This window comes from Ctenopharyngodon idella, chromosome 2 (assembly GCF_019924925.1).
Source record: "Ctenopharyngodon idella isolate HZGC_01 chromosome 2, HZGC01, whole genome shotgun sequence".
Classification (NCBI taxonomy): domain Eukaryota; kingdom Metazoa; phylum Chordata; class Actinopteri; order Cypriniformes; family Xenocyprididae; genus Ctenopharyngodon; species Ctenopharyngodon idella.
The window spans coordinates 38,741,066-38,753,570 of NC_067221.1; the positions used below are offsets into that span (position 1 = coordinate 38,741,066).

Consider the following 12,505-nt stretch of genomic DNA (forward strand, 5'->3'; position numbering starts at 1 on the left):
CAAGCGCGAGCTGTTAAAGCTCCGCCCTCTTTTGGAAAGTGGGCCGGGAGCAGCAGCTCATTTGCATTTAAAGGGACACACACAAAAAACGGCGTGTTTTTGCTCACACCCAAATACGGGCAAATTTGACAAGCTATAATAAATGATCTGGGGGGTATTTTGAGCTGAAACTTCACACACACATTCTGGGGACACCAGAGACTTATATTACATCTTGTAAAAGGAACATTATAGGTCCCCTTTAATATAAGTGATGATCAGTGTTGGAGAGCAATATTAGTGATGATTAATAATAGCTGGATCAATAGTTAATGGATTATAAACTATGATTAGAAATTTGCAAAACATAAAAAGAGAAGAAAATGCATAATGTCAATTAGTGAATAATTGTGATCATGTTGGTGAATGATACTAATAAGTAATGGTGAGTGAGGGTTCATTTATATAAATGATGTTCAGTGTTTGAGAACAATATAAGTGATGATAAATAATGATTGTCCGCTATTAGTGGGTTATAAACCATGATTAGAAACTCACAAAGCAAAGAAAGACAAGAAAATGCACTGATTAGTGAATAATTGTGAAGTGTTCACTCTTGGTGAGTGATGTTGAATAATGATGATGAATAATGGTGAGTGAAGGTTTATTCATATAAATGATGTTCAGTATTGTTTAGCAATATTAGTGATGATGAATAATGGAATGAATGATCACTATGGATTAGAAACCACGATTCATTATTGGTGAATAATGGTTTATTTATATTAATGTTGTTCAGTGTTGGAGAGCGATATTAGTGATGATAAACATTGGTAGGATTGTTCACTAGTTAGTGGATTATAAGCCACAATTAGAAATTCACAAAACAAAGAAAGACAAGAAAATGCATTGAATGCATATACTGCCAAATGTTCAAAAATTGTGAAGTGTTGACTGTTGGTGAAAGGTGATAATGATAATGATTACTAATAGTGTGTGATGGTTTAATAATGTGAGTTATGTCCTGTGATGTTCAGTGATGCTGGTGTTTCTCAGTGCAGGTGATTGTCAGCAGCAGCAGAGACTGTGAGGGAATCACCAAGCACACGAGCTCTCTTCACTCTCACGCTCCTCTAGTGCACTACAGACCTTCATTACTCCAGTCTGTCGATGTAAGACGCGGATGACAAAGTTGAAATCGCAGGTGCACGAAGCGAACCGTCCATTTGCAGAGGTTATAAAGAAGAAGGAGGATTATATCGCGTGCCATTCTGTGATGGTGAGTTTGCGCTTCTTCACGTTTCTTCAGTCATTGATCGCAGTCTAGCGCTACAGAGATACATTGAATGTGGGCGACCTCCGTTCACAATAATACACGATTGTCAACGACGTGTTTCTCATTCGATTCACGCGTGTTTTCTATAGATGGATTCATTAATCATTAATATATACGATTAGTGAATATTCAGAGACCGCAGAGATTATTGAGCTTTGCTTTGTTTGATAGATGTTCAGTTGTGTAATTTAAAGAGGATTTCTCTGGGTTATAATGTAGCGATTCATCCACATCATCACTTCAAAATGATGCATTTTAATGCATCCAAAACATTTTGTCGCAAATATGAGCTATCATAAACTGTAATGGGTGAATTTCACGAAGCTTGTCCAGAACATTTCACCCTGCAATTAAAAGAAAATAAAAACGAAATTACATTTGCGTAAATAGTTTTTTTTTTCATGACAATTCATCACGTTTCAATTGACTGTAATGCAGAAAATATGTATATATAATTTAAACAGTAAGTTATTAATGCACTGATACCTTTACAGCCTACTGATCTAAATAAAAAAAAAAAGATGTCCAGACAGGATGATTTCATTCACTCTATTTCAGTAATGAGAATCTAATGAGAACCATCATTAAGAATAATGAGAACTACAGCCAAACTCAGAAGTAAAACATCTTGAGGCTTAACAATGGCAGGAAAAATGTGTTAAATTGTAATAAAAATAATGCAAACATCTTAAAGTGTCATAAACATATTCAATAGCATTATGCATTTTTTTTTTCTTTTGGGGTGAAATATGATCCAAACAACAAATGCACCTCATGAACCAAACTCATGTGTGTCTTGGCCAGAGAAATGTTGCCAGTGTCATTTACAGCAAAGCACCTGCGTAAAGCCAATAATCAACCAAATTCTGATGGATTCTCTCGTGCATTAGGTCTGTTGTCTCTCTCTAACGCCTCACACCATCATCAGTAAATCAATCCAGATTTCTGCAGTGAATATGAAGGCATGCAGTGAGTCACAGCACACGTTAATGCTGCCTTCACATCCATGCAAAACAAATCCAACCACTGCATATTCCCTTTCAAATGATTGCCTCAGAACGAATCAGATTTTCAAAAAAAAGTGCATGTATAGTAATGACCTCTATTTTATTCAGCATCCTTACACACTTTTGACCTTGTAATGTTTTGGCGTTATGAAGTGCTGTCAGTTTTTTAGATGCACACTGTGTTGGTTTGGTGCTGAAAATGTGATGCTTTTCTCTTTGTGTTTCAGTGTTTCTTTTGTGTAGTGGAAAAGACGCCTCACCATTAATAGGATACAGCAATACAGTAGATCACAATAGCATTAGCGTTATAAAAATATACAAGAACATACAATGTTAAATGACCGCCGTTATTATTGCCAGATGCTGTTTTGCCTTTGCTTCAAGACACAGAGCCCATTCAGAAACAGAGCCGTGTTCAGCCCTGTGCTTCTCATTATGATGGTTATCAGAGCCTCAGTCTGTGTTTTGCATCCATAAAAAACCCTCTGTTTGATTGACACTCAACTGTCTTTCTCTCCTTGAAGTGCCTGTTTGCATCCCATAGGGTTACAAAAATAGCATAGAGAGGAGTGAATATGCAACATTTTGAGAGCTCGGTCAATGTAAAGCATTCACATACAACCAGAACAAACCATCAGAGGTTCACACTGTAAAATCAGATGCTTTTCCTCTTAAATCGCTGCTGTCATAGAATTCTTGTTTTTCTGATCTTGCAAGATAGGAGTTCTGCCGTTGCATGTAATTGAATCTGTAGTCGGTCTTGCAATAGAAAATGTCTATGTGTCTGTTTTAGTGTGTTTTATTCGCTGTGATTCATCCATTTATTCCTTTTTTGGGGGAACTAATAAAGATGAGTAAGACAGCGGGGGCTCGGAGACCGCTCACCATCCTTGCACAGGTCTCATCTTAAGGGATTTTATACCTCCTTAGATTCGCTGTGGATCAGTAAATCTGGTCGACACACATTTCCCGTAAACCCCTCCCTCCACATCGTTCCTGCGCACTTCAGAGATTTGATTATTTGAGATGGGGTTGTATATAATAAAGAATGTAGGGGTGATTTAGTGATGGGTTGGTTTTGTTGTTATAGGTGAACATCAGCTACTCTGGTGCAGTATGTTATGATGTAGCCAGTAGTACTGAAGCAGCGCTCTCTCTCTCTCTCTCTCTCTCTCTCTCTCTCTCTGTGTGTGTGTGTTTTAAAACAATGTACCTTCTCTTTTAGGCTTTATAATGCTGTACGTGAGATCTCTGGGAACAATCGTGAGCAGAATGCATAGACACACGGCAAGAGCGTCCTTCCTCGTCCTCTTCCTCATCATTAGCCTGGTAAGAGCAGAGACGGTCATGTATTTGTGTGTGCTTTGGGCCTGTGTTCTCATAGATTCACATGATTATATTTTACAAATATGAACGATTAGTGAAGTTTGATGTGGCAAGAATCTATGGAAGTTTGTTTCCGCCACTAAATAAAAAATTAAAAAAGATAATTGCGACTTTTTATCTCACAATTCTGGATTTATTTATCAGAATTGCATGATTTAAATTGACAATTGCGAGTTATAAAGTCAGAATTGCGTGATACAAAGTCAGAATTGCAAGATCTAAAGTTGCAATTCTGACTTTTTCTTGCAATTGGAAGTTTTTATCACACAATTCTGACTTTATAACATGAAATTCTGACTTTATATCACGCAACTCTGACTTTTTCTCTGAATTGCGAGGTTTTTATCTCGCAATTTACTTTTTTTCTCAGAATTGTGAGTTTATATCTCGCAATTCTGACTTTATTAACATGCAATTGCGAGTTATATAAACTCACAATTCTGAGAAAAAATGTCAGTTTTTTTCCCTCACAATTGCACATAACTTGCACATAACAAACTCACAATTCTGACTTTATAATTCGCAATTCTGACTTTATATCATGCAATTCTGAGAAAAAAAGTTAGAATTGTGAGATAAAAAGTTGCAATTACCTTTTTTATTTTTTATTTCATGGCGGAAACAAGCCTCATAATAATCACTATTACAGTTGCTCATTTAAAGTTCAATTAAAGTAACCTTCGTTATTAAACATTGGGTGTTATGATTTCTCCTGTTACACCTATTTAGAGACCAGAAAATCATAGAGACTTTATGCAAACATCCAGAAAACCCCAGAAACCAGCTTCCAATGTCCTAGCAACCGCCAGTGTTATTTTAGTATATTTATATTCTATTATAGTTTTTATTGATATTTTGAATTAGCATTTATTTTTATATTTTCAGTTTTAATTTTTAGTAATTTTGCTGTGTGCTTTTGTCATTTTATTAGTTTTTTATATTACTATTTAGGTTTAATTTTTATTCTTATTTCAGTTTTAGTCTTTATTTGTTCCCATTTTCTAGTTTATTTTTAGTAATTTCAGTGCTTCAAGTTAAATTTATTTCAGTTAGTTGCCAAAGCAACTTTTACAATTTTCATTTAAGTTTTAATGTAATACTTATATTTTATTTCAGACTGATTCAGATTAACAAAAAAATGTTTTTAATAATTTTAGTTTTAGTTAACGATAATACCACCACAAAGCAACACATTAAAAGCCACTCAGGACACCTTAGAAACAGTATGGTAAAACACACTGGCAAAACACACTGTAAAATGTAAAAAAAAAAAAAAATTCTGTTTTAGTGCCACCACCAGTTTCCACATGCATCAGAGAGGTTGACATTTAAAAAAAAAAAGAAAAAAAAAAAAGTAGTAAGACATCTTGTGGTTTTAAAGATACCTGCAGTTATATGAAAAATGTTCTGTTAGTTCTTGGTAATTTCCCTACAGCAAGAAAACAAGAGCATCTTATCTTTGATATGTCATCTGTAATTGTCTTTTTCAATCAAAATAAAGAGAAAAAGGATGTTTGAATAATGGAAAATGGAGGGTTTTTTTTTATTTGTGAATTATTGCAAAATAGGTAAATGTACATTAAAAAAAATGATTACTCAGATGTTGCTCTTTCATATCTTGGAAAGTATAATGGAGTATGTAATTTGATTGAAATATCCACTTTGTCTCAGATGTTTCTCCTAAAATTATAGACACAAATGTGACAATTATTAACGTAAGAACATAGAGCTGTAAAATGAATGTGGACAGATCAGAGCATTTGGTCTTGGAAGACTTTGATGAGAAATCTTTGAATTCATATTGAGATCTCATTGCACACTTCCATAATTGGCAAATCCAAGCGTGAGATATTGCTATCTGAAACTCTAAAGGGGAAATGTGAGATTACTGTGGTCTTTTTCTCAAAAGAATCATCTGAGAAGCAGGAGACTATAGCAGAATTCTTGATGTCTAGAAGAAGATTTGAGATCTCATTTGTGATTTTTCTTTATCCTAAGACAAAGAGTATGTATGGCCACTGTTGTGTGTGCATGTGTATTTTCTGCAGAAGCTCAGTATTTCACATTCATGTGTTTATTGATAAATTGAGTCAAATTAATCTAAATCTAATGTTTGAGTCTATAAATGCCATAGATTCACAGAATCCAGATGGCTCCGTGTGGTCAGCAGCAACAAAAATTGAACCATTACTCATTGAATTATTTTTGTTTCTGGGAAGATTTTATATTTGTTGCAATACAGACAGCAGACAGGATCTTTTTAGATTGGAGATTTTGAGGTCTGAACCTTGACCCCTCCAATTAAGGCTTGAATGTCCCAATGAAGGCAAAACTACTGGTTGGTGAGGAGGACAAATATAGGCCTATACAAAAAGTGTATGTATCTAAAATATTTAATGCTTTATAGTTGTGGGTGATATACACCGGTAGACAACATAACTCGGTAGAAATTTGTCAACCAGTAGAGATTTTGGAGATTTTTTCTCATATAGCAGATTGACTCATGTGACCTTGTCATGCTGCGGCATCATGAAAGCTTATCACTTGCATTTGTTTTTAAGCATTGAGGTTTAAAAAAAGGTGATTTTTACCCGTTTTAGCACAATAAGCAGTGAAAAGGAACTCATTTTGGTATATACGCGCTGTCCGGGAGACAGTTTCTGAGCGTGCACATAAAGCCACTGCTCATACAGCGCGTAAGTGACTTATTGGGCTTGAACGGTCAAAAACACACACTTATGTGTCTTTGCATTTGCGAGTCTCTTATTGCTGTTCAAGAATAATTTGGCAGCTCAGTGTCTAATACAGTATGCAACATAAATGAAAGAGCGCAGATAGAGAAAAATGCAACAATGAGCTTTAGGAAAAATTATTTTCATTTCACTACTGTAAAGTGATCTTACAGGAGATGAAGTAGTTGATCTTACAAGAAGAAGAAAAGTTCAAAAACCAAAGAACTAAATATGAAATGTGTATTCAACACAGTACAGTATATAAATTTGCCATCCTCTGCACCTTCAGCCAAATTTCATTATAGCAGGTTCTTGGTCTTCTGACAAAATACTTTCTCTACCTTCTTTAGGCAGTCGTCTATCGGTTCTGCAAAAATACAGCACATGGAAAAAAAAAAAGGCTATTAAACGGTTATTAAACATTGGGTGTTATGATTTCTCCTGTTACACCTATTTAGAGACCAGAAAATCATAGAGACTTTATGCAAACATCCAGAAAACCCCAGAAACCAGCTTCCTAGCAACCGCCAGTGTTATTTTAGTATATTTATATTCTATTATAGTTTTTATGAATATTTTGAATTAGCATTTATTTTTATATTTTCAGTTTTAATTTTTAGTAATTTTGCTGTGTGCTTTTGTCATTTTATTAGTTTTTTATATTACTATTTAGGTTTAATTTTTATTCTTATTTCAGTTTTAGTCTTTATTTGTTTCCATTTTCTAGTTTATTTTTAGTAATTTCAGTGCTTCAAGTTAAATTTATTTCAGTTAGTTGCCAAAGCAACTTTTACAATTTGCGTTTAAGTTTTAAATGTAATACTTATATTTTATTTCAGACTGATTCAGATTAACAAAAAAATGTTTTTAATAATTTTACACTCAGGACACCTTAGAAACAGTATAGTAAAACACACTGGCAAAACACACTAGAACTGTGAATGGGCATGCAGAAAATGTAAAAAAAAAAAAAAACTAATTCTGTTTTAGTGCCACCACCAGTTTCCACATGCATCAGATAGGTTGACATTTAAAAAAAAAAAAAAAAAAAAAAAAAAAAAAAGTAGAAAGACACATCTTGTGGTTTTAAAGATACCTGCAGCTACAGTTATATGAAAAATGTTGTGTTAGTTCTTGGTAATCACACACAGTTTCTGCCAATCTCATGTTAATCTTGAGTATCTATAGACTAGTATAGCATCCTTCATATTGCCGAAAAGTCTTTAGTTTTATTATATTTATAAAAGATACATACGCTGTACCAAGTATTTCCGAAAACTGCCGAGCGCCTGGAGGCGTGTCCTGTGAGCGGAGATAGAGTGACGAGCATGCACAGCTTTTGTGTAGAGATCGTCTGCAAGCTATCAATGGTCAGCTACATTTAAACACACACAATACACCATCGCATTATCCATGGATATCTTTTGAATCACTATAATGAATATAGCATATAGTGAATGATGAATAATGAATTTATGAATTCACTATGTTCGTGTTGTTTACATTATATGCACTTAGGCGCCTATTGCCAACAAAACAGACATTTGAAGCAGTTTTACTCACCACCTGTGGTTCCGACTCATGACCGGGATCATTATCGCTGTGACCGCTCCATCTTTCAAATGATCTGTAAATCCAGTGTAGAACTGGGCCTTGTTTATGAAACCATAAGCGCCGATCCTGAGGGCTCGAGCAGCCACGGAAAAACACAAGATATTCTCCATTCATTTTAACCAATAAAAAAGTGATTGCAACTATCAGTTTCTATGGTTATTTTAATAACAAATATCGAGACCGCATCAATGTAATGCTTGAGCACAAATCTCTTAGCTCCACTGAACACTGGGTTTTTTGGGAAGCAAGTTTATCTTTCCCTCACAACCAAAAACACACTTCTTTGGTGACATTGTTGATTTCGTGGTCTAAAAACAAAGTGACAAATCTTTCTCGAGCATGTCCTGTGCAGCGCTGTCGATGACTTCCGTAAAGCCGAACGAAGCGCGTTGATGGGCAGCTCTTGCTCTCTCGCTCCGGTCAATGTGTGCGTGCGCGCTCTTCCGGGAGAAGTGCCCGTACAAGGAATTCCGACCCTATTGACGTCACACAGGCCCATACTCGAAAAAAAGACCCCGAAGTTTGTGAGGATTTGGAAGAGAATTTTTGGAACAGAAATACTCTGTCATACGTCCAACTCGTGTTTTTAAACTTTGGCCATGTTTAGCATGAGAATCCAACTCTTTAACAGTGTAAATAAGTCAGAATGCATGAAATAGCATTATACCCCCCCTTTAAGAAAATTGGAATGTGTGTGAAAACAAGTGAAATGTGTTTATTGTTTTGAGAAATGAATAAATGGTTTGGGAAATTGTGTCAAATGGATTAGTTATAGTGTGTTAGCAATCGAGAATACTGTAATCAAACAACAAAAGACAAAGAGAAACTCGCTCACTGCTCTTGACTGAATCACTTTTGTAACTTAGTAAGAATAAATGTATATTTAATTTACGCAGTGAAGATATGCAGTTTTTTTTTCTTTTTTACTTTGGCCTGTATTAGTTTTTTTTTGTGATATTGAAATTGATGATGAGAATTATGAAATTTCAATGGTATCAAAGATTGTGTTATAATAAAAACCTTATTTAAAGCAGAAATAACTATATTGTGATATATCGTCGTTATTGTGAAATAAAATCACTCATAGCGTGATATAGGATTTTGGTCATATCGCCCACCCCTAGCTTCATATTGCATTCGAAATTGTAGGATTTTCACAGAACAACATTTCAGTAACCACAAGATTACAAGTTACTCAGAGTGTGTATTTTCACTCAGTTGCAGGAGGAGGTAACCATAGCAACAGTTGGCTGCTCAAGTGCTTTCCATTAGGATCAATGGAGAGTACATCAATTTATTTGGAACTTTATTATAGATTTAAATTGACCCCCATCAATTTTGCTGTATAATTGTCTGTGTAAGACCCTATGTCTTCTTGTTGGTAACAAATAGATATTTGGTTAGACATGGACTGGACAGTGATATCAAACCAGGTCATATCAGTTTAAACTGGCTTTTGAAACGTAGTAGCTGGTTTGGTGCTGGTTCTAAGTGGTCTGGGACAACCTCTAACCAGCTTGATCCACCTAAAATGACCAGTTTTAGCTGGATTTTTACAGACATGGATATTGAATTCTACCTATATGGCAGAGACCGAAATAACTTATATAAAAGATAATGTCTGTGAAAGTTTTTCTTTTATTTACCCCCAGAGGGGTAAATAGACTGTACCCACACAGATTTTGCAGGTCTATTTTTCATCTTGTTTACTGTACATGCAGACACATTGTTAGTGGAAACATTTTTGTGTGCTTTTTTTTTTTGTTTTTTATAGCGTGAATTCATCCTTTCCGCTGCTGCTGTGTTGTTCTGGTTTGTTTATGTTTTTTATCTGTTTGTTGTTCCAGATGTGGCCCATACATTCAGAGATCTCCAACTGTGTCATCAAGCGTGAGGAGGAGAGATGCTTGGAGCAAATCAGGCTACATGACCCCAAAGAAGATGAAAAGTTTGGTGAGAGAGACCAAAGACTATGGTCACGTTCACACAGCAGCGTTACGGTCACACACAGTCTAAAACTGAACTCACACCTGTACATTCTTCGAAAACACATGCTCTGTGAATTGAACGGGACTGATGACTAGTTATCTGTCACATCATACAGTGCTAGTGAGCCACTCTGGGCTGCACAAACGCGTGTCTATCATGTGTTGCAGGCAGTGGTGTATAAAGTACTCGAAAACCATACTTGAGTAAAAGTATATATATCTTACCAAAAAAATGACTTTGGTAGAAGTTAAAGTCACTGTTTAGAATGTTACTTGAGTAAAAGTTTTAAAGTATGTGATATTTTTTTAGTAAAGTATTTTTTTTTATATTAAATGTACTTAAGTATTGAAAGTAAAAGTACAAGTAAATGTAAAATACAGAAGGAGCAAAAAAATATTAAAAATTGTTCTATACACAGTTTGAGCAGCAAGATTGTGTTCAGTTTTAACTCTTTCTTACATTTTGTTTCTTTGAATTAAAAAAATGGCTAAATGTTTATTGTAATTTTTAAATGTAAAAAATACTAATATATTAATTATACATTGATCGTTCATTTTAATTCATAGTGCATTATAACTAATGTAAGAGACATCTTTAAAATGTTAAAATGTAAATGTTTTAATTAACAATGAACAATACTTTTATTAACCTTATTTAATGTTACAAATGGACTTTTATTGTAAAGTGTTACCATTTCATATAAACCCAAACAGTCATGCTTAAAAATTACCATCTTTACACACAAAGGCATAGCAAAGGTCCATTATATGTATACTTTCACACATTATTTGCCTCTATTTTAGAAAACTTGATGATTATCTAATCAAAATATGTGTTACAGTGCTGATAAAAAAAAGAACTGAAATCGAATACATTTATGATTTATGTTTCTGTCGCTGCATGATGAGAATACAGTTTAAATATGCAACTTCGCTGGATAATGAATGCATAAAAGCGAACAAATGGATATAAACTAATGCAAATGAATGGTAACAATCGTGACATTAAACAGTTGGTGTTTTTGTCACATTGTTTTAACCGCTTGAGGTACTGCTAATGTTAGCATCCGACGGCAAACATACTACTGTTCTCCATTAATGCAGCATCTAGTCAACAAACGAATTACTTTATAATGATATGAAAACATGTACTGTAGTGTACACTGTATAACATACCGATTTGTTGTCCGTTTTAAATCCGTTTTTGAAGTGTCCCACTCTATGCAGCACGCAACCTCACGTCACGTGTCAAAACAAACTCTACGAGCATCAGTGATAGTTTTTATTTCGCCTCTAGAGGCCGCTCTCGTACTGTATAATGACAGCGCACTCTTCTCAGCCGCGCCAGCAACGGACGCAACCCGGAAAATGAAATCAACCGCGGTTGCGCGAGCACTTGTTTGGACATGCTTGCTTGCAGTCTGTGTTCTTCCTACTTTATTTTGTAGTAAGTAACGAAAATGCTTTGGGAAAATGTATCGGAGTAAAAGTATACATTTTATTTAGGAAATGTAGTGGAGTAAAAGTAAAAGTTGACAGAAATATAAAATCTCAAGTAAAGTACAGATTCTCCCAAAAAATACTTAAGTATTATTACTTCGTTACATTACACCACTGGTTGCAGGCTTTCATGTGTGGTTTCATTAAGCAGGCTGGATTTGCACAAAAGATTAACATGACGGCACGTGCTAGTCGATGAGTTTGATCAACTCCACAGCAACTACATAAACTTATCCACTAATCATTCAGAAACGTCCAGTTTCATTCTAAAAGTTGTAACTTCTTCCTGAGTCTCTCCATCAGTGTCTGACTGAACAATGAACAATGTAAGGCTGAACACCATTACTGACACCGGTATATTGTTCTTGAAAGAAGTCTCTTATGCTCACCAAGACTGCACTTATTTGATTAAACATACAGAGAAAAACAGCAATATTGTGAAATATTATTACAATTTAAAATAAATGTTTTCTATTTTAATATATTTTAAAAATGTAATTTATTCCTGTGATTCAAGGCTGAATTTTCATATTATATTTGTGGAAATAGTGAAATAATTTTTTTTCAGGATTCTTTGATGAATAAAAAGTTCAAAGGAACAGAATTTAATTTGAAATAGAAATATTTTGTAACAATATAAAATTATTTACTGTCAATATTATTTACTTAATAATAGTATTCATTTCTTTTAAAAATTACTGACCCCAAACTTTTGAACAGTAACTGTAAATTAAGTCACTTTGTATTTTAACAAGCTAAACTGGGGCACAAGGAATGACAGAAAACACATTTATTAATAAATCTCATTAGAAAAACTGAAATTGTTGCATACATATGGACTGTTGAAGAGCCTGTAATATGTCATGCGGGGATGTCAGGGACCATGTGAGGGAGTCAAAGAACTGCGGAATAATTTTTTTTAAAACTGATTCATTGAAATGAACAATTTGATCCATGAAATGA

General features: G+C 34.5%; 1 protein-coding gene across 4 annotated transcripts in view; it reads left to right on the forward strand.

The window, feature by feature from the left end:
* The first annotated feature begins 1,021 nt into the window (after positions 1 to 1,021).
* Positions 1,022 to 12,505, forward strand: part of adcyap1r1a (adenylate cyclase activating polypeptide 1a (pituitary) receptor type I) — a 39,192-nt gene continuing 27,708 nt past the window's right edge. Inside the window, exons 1-3 of one of the 4 annotated variants that reach the window (XM_051871211.1) lie at positions 1,022 to 1,258; positions 3,548 to 3,651; positions 9,902 to 10,007. In XM_051871211.1, coding sequence (XP_051727171.1) covers positions 3,556 to 3,651; positions 9,902 to 10,007 — 202 coding nt within the window. In that variant the 5' untranslated portion in view covers positions 1,022 to 1,258; positions 3,548 to 3,555. The remainder of the gene's footprint in view (positions 1,259 to 3,547; positions 3,652 to 9,901; positions 10,008 to 12,505) is intronic. The other 3 variants (XM_051871218.1, XM_051871227.1, XM_051871235.1) reach the window with 3 other exon arrangements.